Genomic DNA, 24326 nt, shown 5'->3' with positions numbered 1-24326 from the left:
AAAGCCTCATGGAGGAGACGGGAGATAAGGTATGCAGAGAATGGCAAATCATGCTGTTACTAATGTCGCAGGCCCCTCTCACCAGGGAGATTTTCTGTAAGGCAGACTAATAGGACCACAAAGGCCAGCAGGGAATCATTACAAATGGCAGCCAGCTGTGGAGGAACAAGGGACCCTCTTGTCTTTTTAATGGGGTAACTACCTCCTAAGGCTCAGCTTTTCTCCCTCCCCAGCTGCCTCATTGACTCCCTTCCTAGCTGCCAACAGAATGAGACACCTCCGTGAGCCCACTCACTAGATCTGTCCAGAGTGGCAGCTCTGGATGAAAAAGGGTCAGTGCAAGATCCAAAGATCTTGGGAGGAGAAAAAGCAATGGCAACTTCCTCCCTTCCTTCCTTGTTTTTCAACTGGCAGAACAAAGTGGCATTTCCAAAAAGCCAGGGGAGACTGTGTGCCTTTTGTTTCGGTCTGGGAAGTTGTTCCCTAATTACATTTTCTGGCAAAGAAAAAAGTCACCAGACTCAAGGAGAAAACACTGCATTTTCCTAAACTAGAGAATGCTGTCATAATCTGAACTCGGCCAGAGAAGTAAGGTCCAAAAAGTGATTTCATTCAGAAGGAAAAAAAAAAAAAAAAGGCTCCTAAAAGGGGAATGGAACTGAATACTGGGAATCTAGCCCTGCAACAAGGAACAAGGTACAGTCAGGCATGGTCACAGGACCTGCCATGCAGCCGGCACATGTAACATCTGTATTAAATACCCAAAGCCTGCCCGTGGTGGGAAAAGAAGCCTATGTGGACAAAACCAACTGCTCTTTATTTTGTTTCACCAGTTTTATTGGTCATATATCCAGAATTCATTATATAAATCTTTCAAAATAACTAGATTTTACAAGAATAGTTTACAATTCAGCTCTGATTGCACAAATACTTGACACAGGAAACCATTTTTACAAATACAAGTTTTCTTAGAAGAATACTTTAATAAAGAAAATAAGTATACATCTTACAGCAAATTTTATGCAGCTTTTTCCCCCCATTCAATCGTCTCAGGTTTTCTATCACATCCAATAAACCAAATTACAATTTGCTGCTGCTTCTCATTTTCAACTACTATTGAGAGTCACACCATTAAGTGTTTTTACACTTCTTTTTCTAATCTTTCCTGATCCTGTATTTAGGCTAGAAGAGGTAATTTAAGCAACACTCCTTCTAAATATAAGTTGTATCATCAGGTGAATGACCTTTTCACTTCTCACTTAGGTTAGAGCAGCTAGTTTTACCCCCGCTGTATCAGCAGAAGGGATAAACCCTTACGTTCCTAAGTTTCTAAACTGTAAAAACGAAACCTTAGAAATTAGAGTTAAATACAAATATTACGAAAGCTAAACATTTGTTATTGATTAGAGAACACTTTTAAATTCAAGGTGTCTCCCACGTTGAAGAAAACATAAAAGAAAAAAAGTATAAGGAAGTGACAGTAGTTTTATAAAATATTGAAAAACTGAAAAAGGTTAATGGCTTAGGTCAGTGGGGTATCATATCCAAAGCATCAGAACATACAGCCTCTGTGACTAGCTGAAATCACTATTTGACATTCGTCTTATGCTGTGGCTTTGAAATAGCCTAATCACTACTCACTTGCCCAAAGCAAGCAATCATTTAAGCCCGAGAAACTTTACAGAATACTGACCACATTTACCTGAAGAGACAGGACCCACAGAGGGAAACATTTGGCATTCATTCATTTATTCCTTCACGGCTACTGAAAAGTGTGTCCACTTGGCAAAGCTTGTCTTCCTTGTCAGATCGCATGAGTTAAAACCAAGCGACTACCAGTATTCTACAGTCATGTTCCTGAGTCCTCAGCTCCAATTACCCCATATTCTTAAAAAGATTATTTAATCAAGCCCTTGTCCAACAGGAGATTTAACAGCACATGAGGACTACATGTCCCATTTCTCTTTCTTATCCCAGTGTAACAATTGCTACAGGTTTTTACCAAAATACTTTGGCAGTAGTTGGAAATGGGTTCTTTTGCATTACTGAAAGTGTTCGATCACATTATAACAGGTCACATTTGCATAATAACTTGATGGCCAAACGATGTCTACTGCAGGGATTTTGCAAATTCAGCATAGTCGATGTATCCGTCATTGTTCTTGTCATCGTCTCTCAAAACACCATCTATTAAGTTAATCAGTTCCTCTTCACTCATTGGTGGTGCCGGTTCACTTCCTTCCTACAAAATATAAATTAACAGTGACCAGTCCCACATTTTACTGGAAGTGCTTAGCTAATTTCCAAAATGTCCATGCTCATATGTGTCCAAAAACTCTTTCAATGTAGTACATAGGTACTTCTAGAATCCACAAACCATGTATCAGATATAGAGTTGATTCATAAAAACCCAATTTAGAAATTACATTTGGCAGTTAAAAGAAAGACGCAATCAAAGTAGGCCATTGCTTATTTATTTTATAAATTACTTTTCATCCTTTTCTAATGACAAAAGTCATGCATGTTCACTGTAGAAAGCTACGTCTGGCTTACACAGAAGTGTGCCTTTCACAGATTCCATGACCCACAAACCCATCCTAGAGAAACACTCAGAGCCCAGGCCCTCCCGAGAATCAGCTCTGGGAACAGTTTGCCCTGATAAAGTAGAAACAGCTGGCATTGGACAACGTCTTGGGGTCAGGACAGGAAGAAGCAGGCATTGCCAACCAGTAGAACCTGTTAGGATCTTTGAAGTGAAGCTCTTTCTCCTGTTCCAGAGGCAGGTGCAGGGCTCCCTGTGTCAAGTGCTAAGCTAATACTGCTCACGTCCTTGGCTAACTCTTCTTGGCACCTCTCCCTCGTCCACCCTTTCCTCTCCTATCGCCAACACCACCCTCACCTGCCAGGACGCTGACTCCCAGTGTCTCGTCACGTCCATCAGTCGGCCTCCCATAGCAAAGGATCTTCCCGTAACACTGCTCTAGTCACGTCGCTCTCCTGTCACGGAGCTGCTGGTGCTCTCCACTGCCTTCCGAGCAAACCCAAACGTCCTCTCCTGGGCAGCCAGTGTGATCACGCCCACCTCACCACCTCTGCCTCTCCTCCTCTCTCTAGACTGCAGAGCAGGCCAGACATTAGATCTGGACACAGGAGACCTCAATGTCAGTTTCCTCACCTCTAAAATCAGGGTAATAACGCCTGGCCCTGCCTACTCACAGGCTGTGGCAAAGATCATATGAGAACTCTAACCTACTTGAAAGTGCTTTGTAAACTGCTTTGTTCAGAGCACTGCACAATGTCACACAAACCCTCATTTGCTGAGTCCCTCGATCCTGAGTCCCCTTTCTTCTCAAAAAATAGTTTCTCCCCTACTCTGCATTTTGAATGTGGTCTGTGTTTTGGGTGCTGTTTCTAGAACCTGTGTGCAGCAGAAATGCCTGCATCACTTGTTAAGGACACAAGGCGCTGGGGCTCCTGCCTCAGCAGGTTACCCTTTGAGAGAAGGATAGCTGAACAGGAAGAGACAGAACCAAGTGGTGAGCAGAAAAAGGAGAAGAAGCAATATCATTGCACAAGGACAGCACAAGTCATGAAGACTAGGGACTGAATTACCACAGGGAAGCTTTTCCGAGACACTGCCCACTGGGCCACACTGCCTGACCTACCTCCTTATGGACATGAGTGATGGCTGTGGAGAGTTCTAGGCCGTCAAGCAAATTATTGCCGTCATAATCATGCATTTTGAAATAATGGAGCTGCAGTTCTTGTGGGGACATCTCCGCCTCTGGTTTGTTGATGACACCTTCTAGATGTTCCATGATATGCCTAAAAACCAACAGTTACACTCAGACCACCTGGCAGCGACAGTGGGGTCATGCTGAAACCTTAACGATTCTGAAAAGTTCAAGATCTTAAAGTTCATCCATTCCAGAAAAACAAACAGAAACAGTGGCAGACCACACTCAAAGATGACAGATGCAGGCAGGGCCGCAAAAGGAGCATGAAAAAAAAATCAAACAGTGCGCCTGTTATGTTGGCAAGGTTATGGGTGTTTTCCCTCTTTATTACTAGAATGTTGTTATAAGATTTTTTGAGGCTATCAATTAAAAACAAACAAACAAACAACTTTTTAAAAAGTTATTCAAGAACAACAGTATAATGTATGAGGCTAACGGGCCCATGACAAAAGTTGCAACAGATGATTCAATGCTTGAACGTGACAATAAAAAAAGAAAAAGGTCTTGTCAAAGTCAAGAAACTTTAGCTCTATTCTGGATTCTGCCACTACTACTGCGTGTGTGTGTGTGTGTGTGTGTGTGTGTGTGTGAGAGAGAGAGAGAGAGAGAGAGAGAGAGTGAGAGAGAGAAAGAGAGAGAGAAAGGGAGACAGAATGAAGTCAGACAAGTCAATCACCCCATTTGGGCCTCAAGACCCTCCACCTGTGATATGATGATGAAAAAGGAATACCTGACTTACAGGTGGCTATAAGGAATAAATATCATCCTTGACAAATATCAAGGAGTGCAAATAGTAGAAGCAAAAGAGGACTGAGTGTCACTGCAGCTGGCTGCAGCGGCCGAGGATGGGGAGACCCCTGCATACGTACTCATGGTCGTGCACTGTGTTCTTATCCAGGCCCACGCTGCCGTGATGGGAGGAGCTGTCCCCAGGCTTCTGGGCCCTGCCCCCTGGGGCACAAAAGGCCCAGAGCAGGCCACACAGGAAGGGGGTTCTGAGCAGCCACAGAGATCTCATGGTCACCGGTACCTGGGAGGTGCGGAACAGAAGATGAAGGTGAGAACACCAGAGCCAAGGTTCTTTCAAGACTTGACACTGTGCATCCTGGGAAACCCAGTGAAGGAGCAAGGTTGGGAAGAGAATATAACAAACTGGGCCCGAGGCCAGCTCTGCCACTACACCACAGGATGACCTTGGGTTCTCCAGGTCCCCATCACTGAACTGGGCAGGTCCATGACATTTCCTGAAGCACTTTCAGAAGGCCAAGCAACTCATGGACAGCTTAAAAGGATCTGAAGATTAGTTCTGCTTACAAGAAGCTTCTTACACTCTGGTGAGAGAAATATTTCCTACCGAGAGCTCTAATAAAGGCAGAAAGTGAGGTGTACTAAAGACAGATAAACCCTATCAGAGTTCACAGAAAGAAGTTTCCTCTGGGTGAGGGAGAATCAGAGAAAGCTGAGGCCATGGGGACACTTCCTCTGGGCCTGAATCGATGAGGGCGCTGCGGACGTACAGGGCCTGAAGGATTAAAGGGACGGTGCAAGCAGAGTGGCAGGGACAGACAGATGGGAGAGAAACTCCAAGTGGTTTGGTCGGGCTGGAGCCAGAGAGGATGAAGTAGGCCGAACAGTGGACAACAGGCTGCAAAGGTTGACCAGGCAGTACTGGACGTGACGTTGCATGGCAGGCCAAGGAGAATAAAGTTTCCTGAGGATAAATGGGGAGCCACTGAGGATCTGTGATCGGGAGATAAGATCAGAGCGTGGCTTTGGAATGGCTACTCTGGCAGCACAGCGGAGAAGGTATTTAGTGGAGCAAGGATAGATCAGAGAAGGGATGAGGTGGGTCAGTTCAAGGCCAGCGCAGAGAAGAGGACATTAACCCCTGCTTCGTCCATCTCCCAGGGCCGTGACAGAGGCAAGTTACTTAACCACTGTGAAAGAGTACTAGAAAGGAGAGGTATGGAGAAATGAGGATTCCATCAAGTACTCCCAGGGTTTGGCTAGACCTGGAATCAGAATCGTGGTCAAGACGGGAAGACACAGTTAGCTACATAGCAAGCTCCCTGAGGGCAGGAGGGCTTTGTTCCAGTCAGTATTCCCTGCCAAGGCTCAGGCAGGCCTTTACTGTTTGGTAAACTGAAAGTTCTGGTCCTTCCGGGGGCTTATGGACTGACCTCTAAAAGGAAGGGGAGTGACAGCCAGAAGACCTCCACACCAACGCAAAGCAAAGCCCTGACTTACATTCATTTCCCAAATGGCAGTGCAGATTCTGCTGGATAACAAGGACCTCTAAGGGGACAACTGTAGCCACAACCCAAACCTACAGCAGTAACGAGAAAGCATAAGGTACTGGTCATACCTTTACAATGTACACAGACTTCAGCTCTGAAGCTGCCACCATCTCCACTCCCTGTACCTGGGCTGCGAAGCAGGCATATTGCAGCCCCTCACCCATCCCAAAAGGCTCTGTAGAGTTAGGACCCTGGGAGAATGCCAGCCCTACAGTGTTTAGGAAAATTTCCCAAACCCATTTTCTTATTAGCAGCACCACCTCCCATGGCCCCTCCCTAAGGGGACAATACTCACTGGAATATACTATAACGTTTAGGGCGCAAAAAAGCAGCAGGTAGTCTTACTACTGAGAAGGGAATAGCATAGTGCAATCTGTCATACTTAATGATAGGAAAAGAGGGTCAATATATATCAAACAAAAAAGAACAGGCTGCAGAAGTCTGTAAAGAGTAATATTTCATTCACAGAACAACTAAAAACAAAGATTATCTTCTGAGTCATGAGATTAGGATTGATTCTGGTGTTTCTTCTGTTTACTTTTCTATTGCTTCTAAAATTTCTACCACAAACATGTTTTTTTCCCCTTTGTAAATATGTAATTTATCCCACAATTCTGTTCCAATACTATGTGGCTGGAATGAAAAAGGGGCTTCCAGTCCTCATCTCTAGAAAATAATTCAGGAACCGAAACTACACTTCCCATTTTACCAAATAAAAGTGTCTAGACTCTGGTGCGGCCACTGCCACTGTACCTGGTACCAGAAAACAAGGTCTCATGTTACTCTCGGCAGTGACCGCCCAGGCCAGAGGAGAATAACTTGTTCTGACCACACTCTTAAGAGTTCTGGGGCAGGATGGACGGGAGAGAAAAGCTAGCTCCTCCCAAGCCTTTACGACTCACTCAGACGTGACAGGTCTGTTTCTCCAGCAAGCCTTCTTCAATTCCAAGTCTGGCTTAGGTGTTCTTCCCATATGCTCCCAAGCGGTTCCCTTCAGAAGGGTCCTGTCCATTGCATTGCTGACAACAGCTGTGAACGTGATCTTGAACAATTCCTGACAACTGTCGTGCCCCTTGCTGGATTGGGCTCTGAGAATGCGAGGACTGAATGCCCATTCCCAGCAGTGCCTGGCACAGAGGCTGATGGTTCTCAGCGTATGTGCCATAGTGTGGGGGCAGAGCCCCAGAAAGTAGTTTACAGGCTCACGTGGAGGGGTGCTGGCTCGGGTAGTAGATGGCCATCAGCTGTGGCTGACTGGCCGTCAGCTGTAGCCATTGAGCCATTAGCCACTAATATAACTGCTGCGGCTACGGAGGAGAGCGGAGCAGAGCGGAGCAGAGTGGAGCAGAGTCATCGGTCGGTTGCAGAGAAAACGGACAGCAGGTCGCACGTCCAGTGAACCCAGCCTCCAGTGAGACCGTAGTGGTATGACTCCCCTACCTATGGCTCCGTGGGTGTTCCTTTTGGGCCTCACCATATCCTGCATTCTTGTATGGGGAGCGGGAGCAGAGACCCCGCAGGCCGCCCCGCACGACACATGGTCTTTGGGGGAGGGAAGCAGTGGGGGATTCCCAATATCACAGATATGCTGCCGAGTTTTGATGTTCCTGTAACTGAGTGTCAAATTTTGTGTGGTGGGTACATCTATCAGATAGTTGAGCGGAGGGATCGTTGAACCCACAGTACCATTTCCTATAGCTACATGGCTGGAAGCTTAGTATATCAAACTGGGATGGGGAGGTGGGCATTTCTATTCTAAGAACACCAAAAAGCAACCAAGTGACTGGTAGTACAGTAACTATGGGTCCAAATGATCCCTTCTTCAAGGGAGGCAGAATAAAGGCCAAGAACCATTGATGCTGAACATGTCCCACCTGGGTTTGCTGCCGCAGGTTTCTAGCTACAGGCCTACCTCGTTTCATTGCACTTCGCTTTATTGCATTTTCCTCAACATTGAGGTAAGACCCTCCACCGGCAGAAAGATTACACTCTCTAAAGCTCAGATGATGGTTAGCATTCTTTAGCAGTAAAGTATTTTTTAATTAAGGTATGTCCATTTCTTAGACATAATGCTATTGCACACTTAATAGACTACAGTACAGTGTAAACATAACTCTATATGCACTGGGAAACCAAAAAAGTCACGTGACTCCCTTTATTGTGATATTCGCTTTATTGTGGTTGCCTGAAGCCAAACTCGCAGTATCTCTGAGGTATGTCTGGATTAGAACACAACAAAAGCCAAATCTACAAACACAGGATAAACTCTCCAAGTGCTGCAGTGGAAACAGGGAATCTGACTGCCACTTAACACTTTAAACTGTCACATTCAAAAAGAAACCTAAGCAGCAACTCTCTTCAGCCCGAAGAACAAGTTGCATCACCCACCCTCCAACCACTGAGCCCAAGGCCATGAGCAAACAGTCAGGCTGATAAACCCCAGCAGTTCCTGACCTCAGTGGCCTTCTTTGAGAAACTGAAAAGTCCAGGCTGGAGAAAAACCCAAAGGAGGAGAGATTTCTGAAAGGGACTTCGGAACACAACCCATGTATTGAGACATCCTTTACGAGGAGAAGCCTCAGTCCTGGGAGCGAAGCACTGGACCACGGCCCGCAGTGCCTTGGCTGTAACAGGGCTCCCCTTGCTGCTCTGGCAGCCTCTTCTAGTCCCAGAGCATTGGGTCCCACTGGTCCCATCTGTCTGTCCTTCTTCCTTCCAGGCCCTGTTCAAATATCATCTCTGGATTCTTCCAGCCAAGATCAATTGTTCCCTCCTCTGACCTCAGTCTGCAGCTTCTCACATTCATTTCACCTTAATATATGGCCACATACAGTTCCCCTTTTCTGTTTTTCTCTGAGGGCTGGGAACCTATCTTCTCTGTAGTTCCTTTACCCTACTGAATGTATCAAAGTGCTGCGCTAACTTACAGATATAGCACACTTTCACGTCTGAATCAGGGCCGTGGGTCTTGGCCCTAGGTACACTGTTCTCTTTCACAAAAGAGTTGGCCTAAGCTGGAAAAATAACTTCCCTTTGGAGCGCTCCCATCAGCGATTTGGCCTGGCCCATCGTTCCCTCCCATTACGTAGTCTTCCTATCAGCGCAGAAGAGTTTGGAGTCAGCCTTCCTCCCATAAAGCCCACAGCAGTTATTAGCAGCTTTTCTCTCATGCCAGGGGCCCTCAGTTAAGAATTCAAACTCAAAGCAGCCCCCCTCACCAACATCCAGATATCCTGCACCCAGAGTCAAGGCCAAAGAAAAACCCTGATCGGTACTTCCCAATTTAAAACTTCCATGGGTCGGAACTGAAGATGAGAAAATAACCAAGTTCCTAGGCCAAAGAAAACTCTTTTTGGGTTAGGGGTTGAGGATTGGTTCTGAAAGAGCAGGTATTTAATAACTTGATCTATTTGTTCATTTAGGGAGCCCAAGGGGCTGCCGTGCTTCATTTATACATTTAACTAGCATGCTCCTTCCTAACAGCCTGGTGCTGTTCAAGGGACTAAGGATAGGACGGAGACCCAGACACATTCCTCTCACACAGATTACAGCCTGGTGGAAAAGACAAAACAGTAACTAGACACCTGTGGGCTGCCACTGAAGCCCCACCTGAAGTAATATAAGGATGGGGAGGATTTTTACAACTAAAGGGTTATCACTTCAGCCAGAGAGAATTTTAAGTAACTGACGTCTAAGCCTAGAAGGAACCTGGTCCAATCCAGGAACTAAAAAAGGGTTCAATATGGTTAAAGACACAGTATAGTGAAGGGAGACGAGTTAGAGTTTAAAAGAGGGCAGGTCATAAAGGGGCTTGCAAGCTCTATTTGAGAGCTTGGAAGAAAAGTGGGAAGCCATTCAAAGGGCGGAAAGGAAACGGGGAGAGGGGTCTGTTGAGGTGATCAGATTTGCGTTGTAAGACCACCACTCTGGCTTTCCAGTACATAACAAACTAGAGGATGAAGAAAGGCTGCAGCAGACCCGTCAGGATGCTACTGAGGTAACAACCCAGGGGAGAAATGGTGGCCTGAACTAGGTAAAGCAGAGAGGCTGGGAGGGGGAAAGTGGTCGTATCCAAGAGAGAGGTGTGATGGCTTCGATGTGGCTGGGTTCAGGGAAGCCGCAGGTGAGAACGACGCCAGGTTCTGGCGTGGGCACTGGGTGGATGGCGATACAATGCCCAGACAGAGAACACACGAGAAATTCAGCTTCCCTCGCCTTCCCATTCCCCTGGCACAGCCCAGCCAAGCTCGCCCACCAGACAGGACCAGTCTGTTGCCTCCCCCAGAGAGAGAATGTGGTGGTGGGGGGAGGGGGGAGGGGGGAGCGTTTACCAGACGGAGTAATGCCGGCGGCCAGTCGTCCAAGACCGGGAAGATCGGCCCCGGCCAGGCCCATCTGGCTTCAAAGCCACCGGCCGCTTCTGCCCCGGGAGAGAGGCGTCTGCTCCTAGCCGCCTAAGGGGCCCGAGACCCCTACCTAGGCCACTCCGGCCTCTCAACTTGAAGCCGCCGGAGGGGCGTCGGGATCCCGCCCTGCTGCGGACCCAAGTGTCGCCTCACGGACCTCCTCCCCCAGGGTCGGGTCACGGGCCTCACAAGCCGCAGCATGCGCCTAGGTTGCTCCCGGGTTCACTCACCTTCGCTGCCTGTAGCTGCCAAACAACTTCCCGCTGACGCGAAGCCTCCCAGTGTTCCACCCGCCAGGCCCAAAACTCCGAACGCTGTTTCCCAGCGCCCCACCCCCCGACCCGCGTGCGCACGCGCGCTCCCCGCTTCCTGCCCATTGGCGCCGAGGGGCCCCGCCCCGCCCCTGCCCGGCGCCGGGACGTAAGGACGGCTCTGGTGATTCCACGTGTAACAGGCTGCGGCCCAACAAGGACCCGGCAGGTGCTATTCTGCCTGTCTCTCCAAAGGCGACACTCGGCTCGAACCCCCAGGGACCCAGATGGTTGCTAGTCAACCCCAGAAATCCCCAGGAATGTAGTCCAGCGTGGGATGCAGGATGGCGAACACGCATGGGGCAGATGACAAAGCTAGTTTCCAGCTCTGCTTCCACCTCTACTTTTACAGGTGTTGCGGTTCCGCCAACTGAAAATTGGGAAGAAAGATAATAAGAATCCTAATTCCTTTCCTAATGAAATGGCTAGAAGACGATGGAGTCGGCCTTGAATTCTGTTTCCAAGATGGGCCTATTTCCAGACTGCTTTCTACACGAGCGGCATCTTCCGCAATACCTAATCATTCTTATTGGAATCCCACTAAGACTTTATGGGTGGCCCAGTTCAAAGACAACTTTGTGCAGTTTGTGAAATCAGCTGCTATCTCAATAGAAGACATGCATTTGAAAACAATAACAAAACAGACCCATAAACAAAACAGATCAGCTCCTCATAATCCTGCCCTTATACCTTTCCTCCTCTACAAGACGAAAGTGAGTATTTATTGACCATGGGTAAATAAATGTGGAACTGTCATTTTTAAAAATGACAGTCTCCCATTTGTCTCCATAAAGATACACAATCATTTTTCATATGAGCTTGGATTCAGAAAGGGAGATGGGGAAAGAAAGTGGTTAAGTAAGTAGATTGTTCCAGAACCCTACTGTGTATCCCTGAAAATAAGACCGAGCCGGACCATCAGCTCTAATGTGTCTTTTGGAGCAAAAATTAATATAAGACCTGGTCTTACATAAGACCCAGTATTATTATATAATTATATATTGCATTATATTATATAGACCCGGTCTTATAGTAAAATAAGACTAGGTCTCATATTAATTTTTGCTCCAAAAGACGCATTAGAGCTGATGGTCCCGCTAGGTCTTATTTTCAGGGAAATACAGTACCTGTAGTCTGCTTTAGCAGATCAGATTAGCCTTGAAAGTTGGTCAAGACAACTGCCATTGACAGTGACTCATTCCTTCTCTCACTTTTATCTGAGTTCTTTCAACCCTATCCAGAGAAAAGTTCCAGGATTCCAAAGTCCCTGAAGAAACCCTATTAATTCAATACCCCTTCTCCTTTCCTTACTCTTAAGTTTGCGTTAGTTTGATCTAGTTCATTTTCCAGCCCTGCATCTGCCATCCATCCAATCTATTTGCTCATTTATTCAATAATTCAGTAACATTTCTTTCTTTCTTTTTTTCAAGGAGGGCGCAGCTCACAGTGGCCCATGCAGGGATCAAACCAGTAACCTTGGTGTTATTAGTACCACGCTCTAACCAACTGATCTAACCGGCCACCCTTTCAGTAACATTTCTTGAGTATCTCCTATGTACTTGGCACTAAGCTAGGCGTTAACTAGAAATACAAATACAAATAAGACATGGTCTCTTCCTTCAAGAAGCTCAGTGTCTGATAGATGGATAAAATATTATCATTCTATTTAACCAATGCTTCCACTTTTTCTGTGGATCCTATCCTTTTCTCTCTTGAATCACCAATTGCTCCCTTTCTAATAAATCATTCCCATCGTCATGTAACCTTGCTCTCTGTTATTTTCCCCACACTACTGCAACTGCAATCTCCATGCTTTAAATCAACTGGTGCCGTCTCATTCTCTGTTTTTACTTGCCTCTCAGTACTATTCATCACAGCTAACCACTCTCACTTTGAAATACTTTTTTCTGTTTTCTGACACCATGCACTCTTCCCACCTCAGTGGCTATTCTTTCTTGGATTCTTTTCACTGACTTCTCATTCTGCTCAACGTATAAATATCAGATGGCCCAGGGTTCTATCCTGAGTACACTTCTCCTCTCTACCTACCCACTCTCCTTCTGTGATTTCATCTAGTCTTATGGTTTTTGGTGCCATTTATAAGATGACTCCAAAATTTATATTTCTCACCATGACCTCGCCTTGTAAGTCCTAACTCCTATAAATAACTGCCTACTTGACATCTCCACATGAGTGTCTAACTAGCATCTCAAACTCAACTTTGTTCCACAAAATACTAAATTTCACCCCAAACATATAGCTCTGTTTTGTCCATATTAGTGAATATCGCTATCATCTATTTAGTTTTTTAAGCCAAAATTCTGGGAGCTATTCTTTTTCCCCCGAGCTTTACTGAGGTATAACTGACATCGAAGGAACCATCCTCTGCTACTTGGACTACTCTGAGAGCTTCCTAATGACCTCCCTGCTTCTATTCTTGCCCATTCTCATCTATGAGTGAGACAATATGAGGTATGATCAAAAAATAGTGAATGCTTAAATTAAAAATTTGTTACAGTAAAAGACACATTGCCATTAATCACCCTCAAAGTACTCCCCCTCGCTTTGAACACACTTATCCCATTGTTCTTGCCATTTTCTGAAACAGTTCTGGAAGTCCTCTTTCATGAGTGTCTTTAGTTGCACTGTCCTGGCTGCCTCAATTTCCTGAATTGATTCAAAACTTTCATGGTCATTTTGACTTTGGGGAAGAGCCAGAAGTCGCATGGTGCCAGATCCAGTGAATAAGTTGGACAAGGACACACCGTAATGTTTTTATTTGACAGAAATTGCCGTACCAGAAGCGATGTGTGACATGGAGCATTGTCATGATGGAGGATGAAACCGTTTGCCCGTTTCATGCTGTGTTGTTCATGATCCATGATTTACGGCACACTTTAAAGCACACCTTGTCTCAACTATAGCTCATACCTGATTGACTACACTGAACAAATTGAAACTTGTCACACACTGTTACTAAGATTCGACGTGCCACTTCCCATATTGAAGATCCCTGCCTTTCTATTGGATGGTACTCGGCAGCAGCATTCACTGTATTTTGAGATCACAATGGAAAAGCTTCATATTACACATCACTTCTGGTGAGGCAATTTCTGTCAAATAAAAACATTACAGTGTGTCCTCATCCACCTTATTCACCAGATCTGGAACCATGAAACTTCTGGCTTTTCCCCAAAGTCAAAATGACCATGAAAGTTAAACATTTTGAATCAATTCAGGACACTGAGGAAGCCACGACAGCGCAACTAAAGACGCTCACAAAAGAGGACTTCCAGAACTGCTTCAGAAAGTGGCAAGAATGATGGGATAAGTGTGTTCGAACTGAGAGGGAGTATTTTTGAGGAGGATTAATGGCAATGTGTCCTTTACTGTAAAAAAATTCTTTTTAGTTTAAACATTCACCATATTGTTTGACCACACCTCGTACATTCGTGTAAGCCATTTATAGGTGAGTACTCTATAACTTGCCACTGAACCCATTCCTAACAGGCAAATCATTTGGTACCAGAAGTAGGACACAAAAAACAGACACTAAAATGTGGAATTGGCTAACCAAAGGTTAAGGTAGCCCTAGAGAAGACTCTCTATTCCAAATTAGAAAGTTGATGACCAACTTGTTAAGCAGTAGTGAAACTGTCAAACTGCTGTGACTTGCTGGACTTGGATATAAACCACATGCCAACCAAAGTTGTATTGTAGGAGAAATCTCAGGAACAATATACAACAGTAATCTAGATTTGTATTTTTTTTTAGTAGCTTTCAGCAAAGTCCTTCAAGAGAGTAGCAAATCTAGATTAGAGATGACTGATTTGAAAGCAGAGATTAAATAAGGCCTTGGTAGGCAAGGAACTCCTTACCTACAGCTTACAACCTAGTTTGGCCAAGTCTCACAACTTGGAGCCTTGCTGGGTTGAAATAAACAATTTTCTTTGTATATCCAAGCTGAAGCCAGCACAAGTAAAGACAGGGAAAAGGCAGCTTTATCAGGAAATAGGATTGAGGCCCAAAGGAGCAAAGATGGCCTATGTGTGGCATCTTTACCTGCAGCTGTGTTTTGAATTGCCTCCAAGGCAATTGAGCACACAAAAGCCAGCCCCTAGAAGACTTAAATATTCTAACACTTGGTGGTAGCCGAGTTTCCATTTCAACCCTCTTCTCTCTAGTCTATCTCCACAATTAAGCCTAAAAAATGTTAATCATTTCTGCAGTTAGATGGCCATGTGACACAATTCTGGGCAATGAAACAAGGGGAACTTGAGAAATAGTTTGCTTTTCTGATAAAAGAGACGTGACTGGTGCCGATCATTCCCCTTCTTTCAGCCCTGAATGAGGGATGTACCACCTCAGCAGTCACCCTCAACCATGAAGAGAAGTGGGGGAGAATTTCAGAAAGGCTGCCCCAATGCCCTGGGGCTCCTGAACCAGCACCAGCAACTGCTTACTTCCACATATCCTGTTATGTGGGGAGAACTCCTATTTGTTTAAGCCACTCTAAGACAGTTACTTGCAGTCCAAAGCATTTCTAAGTGATACAAAGGTCAAGCAAGATATGGACTCAAATGTGAACTGAAATTTATCAACGTGATAAATTTATCACTTGGGGCTCAGAGAGCAGTTTATGTGGAGTGCTGGGCAACAGCCAAATTGCAGTGAGTGATGAGTGGCTGGTGGATAAGCACTGGGTATAGCAAGTGTGGGCAAGTCTTTCAAGCACTGGCTGTAAAGGGAAAGAAAAGTAGCTAGAGGGAGACACAAGATCCAGGAAGGGTTGTCTTTAAGATTGAGGGCCTTCCGCATATTCCTCTCTTATCTCCTGTGCAAGGTTCTACTTGTACTTTAGAGATAGCTTATGGAGCAGGCTTTGGATCTTACTAGATACATAGTAGATGCCCCTTCTTCCATCGCCTATTTGTTTAAAGGAAAAAAAGATTGAGGGCCTTATGAATGTTTAAATCCTTCCAGGAAGGAACCAGCAAAAAATGAGATTGAAGAAACAGTAGAGTAGACAAATTTGAAAGAATAAGGTTATTGAGGAGGCAGGAGAGAATGGATACAAAGCCCAGATGGGGGTTATCCTGAAATTTGGGAGGCATGACTTTTGGTTTCACATCTAATGAGAACTTTCCTCAGACTTGTTTGTCTGTGAGAGTTTGGTTCAACAGAGATCTCTCCACACCCTCCATCTGCCGGGCACTATAAATTCATCATCAGAGTTGTGGTTGGATAAGGTCTAGCTGTGAGGTTGGGGTGCCCTGAGCAACTCTCGACTGACGGTTCCCAGGCTCTCAACGGGTTCTCTCAGTATAAACCTCGGTCCATGCCTGCCTGCGACCCGACTTCTGCTTCTTACTTGTATATTTCACCGAGGATAAGTTAGAGTTACAGTGACCATTACAAGGAGTTCTTAATATGAACAAAGCTATTTACCTGAGTAGTGTCTTAGAAAGAAAGGGACCATGATCCCAAACATCCAATGGTCTTCATTTTTTAATTAGCATAAAGAAGCATCCAAAAGAAATAGGATTCCAAAATTACTTCAACAGATTCCTTGGCCAAAGCAAAGGAAAAAGCTTGAACGACTCATAAAACTATCTGTCTTGTAGATCTGCCCAAATCACAACTCACACCTACTACTCTTCTTCCCTCATCCTGTGTTCCTCCAGCTCCTGCTGACCTATCTGTCCCTCTGACCTACTCCCCTTCCCTCCTGGCCAACCAGATACTCCAAACCTTACTTACCTGTTTAAGGCAAACCTCCTTCAGCACAGAGAAAACCCTGCATAGTGAATTTTAAGCTCTGGTTTCATTCTCAGCTAAAAGCCGTTGTCAAAGACTCTCCAAGGTCTAGACAAGACAGAGAACACTGCAAAGGAATTTAGGATAATTTGACGGACATATTATCCAGAGCAGTTACATATATACCAATTAGTCCATATGGAAGTAGGAATCTCAGATGCAAAAAGTCCAATGAAAAAGTCAGAATGGGTGACTTTAAAAAGACCTTGAATTGCATAGGAAACTGAAGCGGTTTTGAAAAACTGTAGATGTTAGTCAAGGTCTTTGGGAGGCTGTCCTTTATCTTTCATGTGAAAATACATTGTGCTCTGATTCAATTCTTCAAGCCAAAAAACGGTAGAATCTCGGAGACTTTAGAGATAAGTTCTTTAATACCTAGGGACAGCATTCAAGAGTAGATCCTTAAGCAGACTTAACCCTGGCTCTCCCTCTTATCTTTTTGTGAATGGCCTTAAACTAGAAATAGGGGATTTAATATGCAAGCAAAAAGTGGAATGGAAAATAGCCCCATGGCCAAAGGTCCAAAAGCTTGAAAGTTCTATTTTGAAAGAGCTCTAGAGGAAACTAAAGGAAAAAGAAAAACAGTTATCAATTAACGTGTTCAATTTCCCATTCTACTCTTAAACCTGCAAGGAAGCGTTTCTCTAAAAATTAAAGGACAGCCTTACAACGTTTTGATCGATATGGGCACAATATCAGTTTTTGACCCGAGCACTGTTATGCCTTTTCCCTGAAGTCAACAAACTTCTCCAGTGATGCATCTATCTAGTAATCCTCATCGCGCCTTCTCCAGGCCCCAGCCCTTGAACGTTTAACCAAGGAATGTTCTTTTCTCCTTTGTGACACTACACTCTTTAACTTAATAGCAAAGGGTTTATGGTGAGGATGCTATCCTGATGGTCTCTTCCTTCCAGTCTGGGAGGTCCTGGTTAATTTGGATATTAATTTACCAGTACTTTTGTGTGTGGATGAAGCACAGATCGAAGCTTTCTTGTGGGCAAAAAGTTCACTGATTTTTACCTATTCTACTGGAGCCAAGCCCATCAAGGTTCAATCAGACTGACCCACCCCAACTAGCACGACAGCTTCTAAAACAAGGGCTAAAGAAGGAATAGAACTAATGATTAAAAGCCTTAAAGAGAAATGAGTCTTTGTATCTCCTCCCACTTCTTGTAACACTCCGATGTCCCATGGAGAAACCCATTGGGCAAGAATATAGATTCGCTTAGGTCCCCAGGACCATAAATAAATTCTTCACTCTCTGCTTCCCTTTGGAACCAAACTCAAATATTATTTTATCTCAAAGGCCTAAGGAGACTATCACAATTGTGGAACTATGTTGTGCTTTAAATCCAAAGTTAGTAACTGTTTGTCTTCTCCAGGGAGAATCAACAACATGCCTAGACCGCTATGCCTCAGTTTACTGTGAGGTGCCCTTCTGCTTTTCACAAGACCTCCACCAGGACCACAAGAGCTTCAAATTGCCCTGTGAGTCTATTCTTCTCCAATATGTGGACCATCTTTTGTATTCCAAAGATGAGGTGAGCTCAAAGACTGATTTATCTGTCTGCTTCCTCTTTTAGCTCACAGAGGGCATAGAGAAGTTTACAATTTGTCAAAGGAAAGTATGTGACCTAAGATGAGATTTATCCCATAGAGGTAATTATCTTACTGCCAACAACCGGCTGTGTAAAAGGTTCCCCACCAATAACTAAGAAACAAGCCTGAGGATTCCTAGGTCTCACTGGCCACTGCAGGCAGTGCATCCCCCTTTTCTGCAATTCCCATTCGACTGACCCAAGTCTTTAGTAACCAAACATTTTCTCTGGGAACCCAAACCTGAACAGGCTTTTTCTGAGTTCAAATGAGTTCCCATTTCAGGCCTAACTAAATATCATAAACCTTTCAACCTAAAAGTATAGGAGAGATCTCACCAAGCACTTAACTTGATGAGAATCAAGACCATAGCTTACTTCAACAGGCCTGGAAATTAGAAGAAACATTCCTCTTTTATTTACTGAAGCACAGTTAATATAAACTTTAAAAAAGAGTTATATGCACTTTAACTGTCCTTAAACTGTTTTTTTGTAAAACGTTTGCCACATTGCCAACATTTTATGGAAGGTTAAGGAGAAAAAAATTACTCTGTGAACTTTTTTCTTACTAAAGCAAGTAAATAAATAAAAATGGAAAAAAAATGTAAAAAGACCAATAGCTTACTACAGCCTCCCTGGTGATCCAGTGGCAAGAACCTCCCCACCTTGAGATGGCAGCTAAACTAATAGAATCTTGTCTGCTTGGTTTTAGGGTCCCTTTTAAATCAGATGGTCCCTCATGCTGTACCATCTTTGTTGCCCTGTGAAAATGCACATTTCTCAGCAAGTTGATTTACCTCCCATGAACTTCATTACTTCCTCTGAGATGCTACTGTCAAGGCAATGCTGTCCGTCCCTCTGGTAAGCAATGAGCTTGGCTTCGCTGGATCAGCTTCCCAAGTTATATTGGGAGCATTTTCGAGTTGGCAAATAACAGCAGTCTTTATCAGAGTTTGTCCTAAACTCTCATGGGAGATTTCAGATTGTTAAAAAATAAAAACCACCACTAACACTATGCCTTTTATTTGGGCAAATATAACTAATACAATCATGGTGGTTCTTTGTTCTTGTTTCTACAATCACTCTTATTCCCCTAAACAATGCTGGTCACTAGCAGGCTGGGGTCTTGTCTCTGCTGGAAGAGCCGCGAAAGGGTCAGGCATGTGTTCCAGTGATGAGAAGCAGCTCCTTATGAGTTTTAGCCATACTAGGCAGGGCTTTCCCTGCCAAGGGGTGTTCCTCCGCACCACAGCCCATGCCCACACAAATATTGGAACACATGTCACAGAAACAAGCAGCCATTCCCTTTCATTTAGTTACCTGGGGGCAGGGCTGGCAAAGGATGGGAGAAAGGAGGGAGGAGGGGAGGTTTCCTTCTTTCCATAAGGATTGCTGCCCTCTTATCCACTCTGCTTTTCTTTGCTTGCTCCAGGACTGACTCTGGGGAATGCCAGACCGGGGACAAATCACAGGGTGTTCTCACCCAAAGGACATGCACAAGTCACTCTCCTAGCGAAATCCAGTTCTGGTGATCAGCAAGGGCAGCCAAAGAGCAACCAACCAAAAGCCAGCTAGAGAAGTTGACAGGTGTAGGCCAGGAGGAGTGTGTGTAAATTGAGTAAATTGTCTCTTAAATTCTAACTGCCAGAGCTGTCCCAATTTTCCTGTATCTATCTCCTGGCCTCCAGGAGTTCAGAACAGACCCCAGCTGCTCAGAGCAGCACCCAAGGTCAGGATATACTGCACTCCAAGCAAGGAGTGGAGCTGCATTTGGAACCTGGAGAAGAGGGTATCCCTGGGGGAGCTGGGGTGGAGTAGCGGGCAGGAAGACTGCCTTCAATAGAGAACCCAGGGTGGTTGCAGAGCAAAGGGCCCAATGGGACTAGGCACCAGGAACCTGGGCTTGACAAAAACCTCCCCACTGTGATAGATACAAAGCAGTGAGTCTCCTAATACTGAAGGTGGTCAAGCTCACTCCCTAGGTCATGTGTCAGGAGTGATGAAGACCCTCACGTGCGGGAGGAAGGCAGACCCCCTCTTGTTTTTTAATAGACTTTATTCCTTTAGTTGAACAACCTCTACACACAAAATAGACAGTTTAAGATTTTTGAGTGGAAAGGAATTAAGGTCTCAAGAGATTTTATGGGTCTGCTATGTTTTCTGGAAATCATTTAACTGAGCCTTTGAAGACCCCTTAAGAAAATAGAAAAATTGGTTGAAGGAAACCAGGAAAATTAGATTTTGGAATCAAACTACCTACTATTAAGTCAGCAAACCCAGAATTGGAAATTGGGGCAATTTCTCTTCTGTATTTCCTACACACTCTAATTCACCCTGGGGAACAGAAGCCTAGTCTATGCTTTAACATTAAGGTGGGCACAACTGACCACCTGGAAATTTTGTGTAAGGCAGACAACTTCTGTTAGGAGTCTATACTTAAAAGCTTGCTCTGACTCTTGTTTCCTGGAGTCTTCAGTCTGTACCATGCAATGTGGCACTTAAATATAGGGTTTGGTTTGGTTTTGTTGGTCATGCTGTGATTTCTTGTGTGATGGCTTCAATCCCTACAGGGGACCGGAAGCTGGGTCACCATAACCTGTCTCAGGCAAAGGGTGTTCATCTGCCCCTCCCTCCAGGCCACCGTGTAATCCTTTAAACTTCCTAGTACACCACAGCGCCAGACTAAGCCGGGCCAAGAGCTCTGTGCAGCTTTGATCACTGTCTTTAGACATCAGAATTAAGAAATAACTAAATACCAAGTTGGAGAAAGAGCTTAAAACCTTTAAGAAATCCAGGGCAACAGGATTCCACAGAAGACAGGCCATAGGGTTAGTGTAGGGGAATCAGGTTGGAAAGAGGAACTCCGCTGGTAAAGAAAAGAAAAGGTCTGTAAGAGTAGAGTCGTTCAGCGAGTCCAGGGGCTCGGAACCCGGCTGTTTCCTCCGGTGTACCCCGGGGACGGAGCACAAGGCCCGCGCGTCCCAGCCAGTCCGGACCCGGGCAGCAGCGGCGGCCAGCCTCCTGGGAGGCTTGCTCTCCGAGTTGGGGGCGCCGGGCCGATCAGCCTCTCCCCGGATTTGTGACGTGCCAGGGGCACCAGTGGTGACGGGGCCACCACACAAAGCCCGGACATCGGGGCGGGGGTCTCCCAGGCCAAGAGCCCCGATGGGATGGGGAGGGGACAGGGAGCAAGGCGCCCCCGGGCTCCGGGGCTCCTCGCAGCATTAAAGTGAGCGCCGAGTCCGCCGCACTAGCGGCAGGAGGTTGGCGCCGGGTGGGACTCCAGCGCCCAACGCGCGCCTGGCTGCTGTGGCCGCGTTGGCCGCGGTGGCGCCCTGCTCGGTGGGGCCGCGCCACGCCCCCGCAGAGGTGGAGCAGCGGCCAGGGGCGGGTCCGCAGCTGGCGGCGCCCAGGCCCGGGGCGGGGGTTGTGGCAGCAGCTGCAGCACCGGCGGCTGCAGCAGCGCCAAGAATTGTTGCAGCAGAGGCGGAGGCTGCTCCTGGACGCGTCCGGGCCGCGCAGCCCGAGCCCCAGTTCGGAGGCATCAGGCGGTGCACTGGGTGCTGCGGCTGCCGCTGCCCGCCAGCTGCCGCCTGGGTCCCCACTACCACCCGGGCCCCGGCCGCCGCCTGCGCCCCAGTGGACCCCGCCCGCTTGTGCGCCCCAGCCAGGACGCCGTCCCCGGCCGGGTCTCCACTTCTCGGCCGCACCGCCCATGACAGCGCCCGCGCGAAGATGGCTGCGAAGGGCGCACACGGCTCCCACCTGAAGATACACAGTGAACTGGATCGCTGCCGCGCCGAGGGCCACTGGGACCGCGTGCCCGAGCTAGTCCGGCACATGCAGACGCTGGTCCTGTCCAGCGGCGGAAGCAACCGACGAGCCATCCCGAGCGCCGTGTTCACTTCCTTAGACACCGGTGAGTGAGGGAAGGGGCTGGTTCACAAGCTCCTAGCCCGCGAAACGCGCCGCCTCCTCCAGGAAGCGCGCCCCGACTGCCCCCGGCCGGCGATGGCCGTCTTTGGTATTACTCTTCCTGTAGTGCTGTTGATCTTAAGGATAGCCAAGGTAGTAAGAAAGGTTCTTCTGCCCCAGGACAAAAATCATGCAGGTTGGGGAAGAGAAAGATAAAGCTTTGGGGAGCGAAAGATAAACGGCTTTTGCTCTCTGCCCCTTAGGATCATGTGGGCAACTCAGGCTACTGGGAAATGGTGGTATCTGCACGTGTCAGATCAGGGCTTCGTCTAGACTCTTGCACCGCCCCTTCACTCACACTCCCCCCCACCCACACGCCCAGGTGCTTAAACTCCGACTGGTGAAGGCTCTCTGTCTCTCCTTGCCCCTCCTCTCTCTTCCTCAAGTCAAGTTGATAGAGGAGCTATGTCCACAGCAGACATGGTTGGAGGGTTCGATGAACGCCAGGTTGGGGGGTCGCAAAGTGCTGAAAGAGAGCTGGTAAGCCTCAGTTTCCTCATTTGTGGCAGAACTCGGGTCCCATCTAACCCTGGCAGTCGGTGGTTTTAGCAGTAAGGCTGGTTTGGCTGGGCTGGGCTCTTGTGCTGGGGCGGGAAAGCACCCTGATGTGGCAGTGGGGGAGCACCCCGCCCCAGCCTCCAATCTCAAATCCTGTTCCTGGTGCCTTCAGCTCAGCCTGGAGAGCCCTCCCTGAGCCCTCTCTTTGTGCGCAGCCACTTCGGAGCCCTGTGGAAGGAGGTGGGGAGTAAATAAATACAGATATAAAGCGTTTTAAAAGACTGCCTGTGGAAGGTACTGTGGGGGAGAAAGAAGGATAGTAATAGTAATAGCTAACACTTATCTAGCGCGCAGTGTGCCAGACATTGTCCTAAGCACTTTAATCAACTTATTAATTCCTCCCAACAACCGCGTAAAGCAGGTACTCTTGTTTACCTCACTTACAGATAAAGACACTGAGGCACAGAGAAGTTAAGTAACTTGATCATCCAGCTGACAAGATTTGAATCAGGATTTGAACCCAGGTTTCTGAGTACATGCTTTAACCACGTGCACTCTTACCTCTCAAAGATATCTAGCACAAAATCCCAGCTTGAAGAGTTGCCAAAATGGATTGGGAGGCAAGGAGGTGATCAGAGGGCAATTGTGTGTTAGACTGTGGAACTCAGAGGAAGGGGAGAGGGTTTCAGGAAGTAGCAGAATGTGTACTGACCTGTGACTGGTGTTGAGAAGGGCAGAGTGTGTCCGCCCAAAGAGGAGGAGGGATAGAAGGACGTTGTGGGGCGCTAGATGGCAGGGACAGACAGTCTGGTTGAGCCTCTGAGGTAGGTCTGAGTGTGGCAGTGGGAGGTAATGGCCAGAGCTGGTGCATATATGGGAGGAGCTGGTGAGGCCCAGCCCGCTCAGGGCAGAAGAGATAAATTGCAGGTTCCCCTCTGTCCTCTATGTGGAGTGTGTGGTGGGGTGAGACTGGTGAGGGTAAGAATGGAAACTGACCCACACAGAGGGTATTGGGTCCTGGGTGAGGTGTGGGAATCTGAGTCAGGTTGGCACCACAGAGGAGCATGCTGGGACCAGGACGGGAACTGGGCCTCTTCCAGTCCATACAAGGCTATATTTCCTAAGCTGTTCTTTAGGGGTCTCGAGGATGTTGAGTAGTTAATTAATTGGTATCCCAGGAAGAAAGGGAGACAAAAAAGTTAAGAAATTGGACTTAATGGATTAAATATCAGTAAACAGACTTTTTTAAACTGCAGGACTTCTCAGAGCCTTTTATATACTTGTCTGCATATGATGTACAAGCCGAGGTTAGAGTATAAATACTACATTTCTCAGTTACCTTACTATGTCCTATGAAGTATTATTGGGAAACACTGGTTATGGCGTAGTTTATAAATAGTACGATATAAAATGCTTTCTCTATTTTTAAAAATTTTTGTAAACAGCGCTGTGTGGAGGGCAAATTATTGTCCCCATTTTAAACATAGGGACACCAAGGCACAGAGAAGTCACATACTGTGTATGTACCCAAGCCTGGGTCCCTGCCACAAAGTCTACTAGTGACAGAGTTGGGGCATGGCGTCTGGCCTGGCTTCACTATGGGAACCGACTAGCACAAGGGAGTTTGAGGGGTAGTAGGGTCTCCCCTGCCAACTTTTGGGTTTGTTTCTGTGAGCGATTGTTCTCCCAC

At 46.5% G+C, this 24326-nt stretch overlaps 2 protein-coding genes, 1 long non-coding RNA gene and 1 pseudogene across 10 annotated transcripts in view; 2 read left to right on the top strand and 2 right to left on the bottom strand.

Annotated features, from left to right (window-relative positions):
* Positions 1-815: 815 nt before the first annotated feature.
* MCFD2 (multiple coagulation factor deficiency 2, ER cargo receptor complex subunit) lies at positions 816-22061 on the bottom strand. 4 transcript variants are annotated; one of them, XM_019748614.3, is made up of 4 exons: positions 21929-22061; positions 4607-4767; positions 3666-3825; positions 816-2242 (listed from the first exon to the last, which is right to left on the bottom strand). In XM_019748614.3, exons 2-4 carry the CDS (start codon positions 4753-4755, stop codon positions 2111-2113), a joined length of 441 nt encoding a protein of 146 aa, XP_019604173.1. In that variant the 5' UTR covers positions 4756-4767; positions 21929-22061; the 3' UTR covers positions 816-2110. The 4 variants fall into 4 exon arrangements, with proteins under 4 accessions (XP_019604173.1, XP_074188048.2, XP_074188050.1 ...); XM_074331947.2 differs by lacking the exon at positions 21929-22061 and adding an exon at positions 10671-10817; XM_074331949.2 differs by lacking the exon at positions 21929-22061 and adding an exon at positions 10511-10641.
* On the top strand, positions 10824-20835 carry LOC109456364 (uncharacterized). Of its 3 annotated transcripts, XR_012496347.2 has the most exons (4): positions 10824-11464; positions 17951-18109; positions 18876-19024; positions 19596-20835. It is a non-coding gene; the product is annotated as an uncharacterized LOC109456364 (long non-coding RNA). The 3 variants fall into 3 exon arrangements; XR_002138842.3 differs by lacking the exon at positions 19596-20835 and having other exon boundaries at positions 18876-19318; XR_002138843.3 differs by lacking the exon at positions 19596-20835 and having other exon boundaries at positions 17951-18227; positions 18876-19318.
* Positions 21039-21880, bottom strand: LOC148758937 (uncharacterized; annotated as a pseudogene).
* Positions 21883-24326, top strand: part of TTC7A (tetratricopeptide repeat domain 7A) — a 113162-nt gene continuing 110718 nt past the window's right edge. For 2 of the 3 annotated variants that reach the window (XM_019748610.3, XM_088796179.1), the window contains exon 1: positions 21883-22082. In XM_019748610.3, coding sequence (XP_019604169.3) covers positions 21899-22082 — 184 coding nt within the window. In that variant the 5' untranslated portion in view covers positions 21883-21898. Of the gene's footprint in view, positions 22083-22473; positions 22619-24326 lie in introns of those variants that run through there. The other variant, XM_019748611.3, reaches the window with a different exon arrangement.

The sequence above is a fragment of the Rhinolophus sinicus genome, chromosome 2, assembly GCF_057876585.1.
Source record: "Rhinolophus sinicus isolate RSI-liver-muscle chromosome 2, RSI-T2T, whole genome shotgun sequence".
NCBI lineage: Eukaryota > Metazoa > Chordata > Mammalia > Chiroptera > Rhinolophidae > Rhinolophus > Rhinolophus sinicus.
This window is presented reverse-complemented; position numbering and strand designations above follow the sequence as displayed.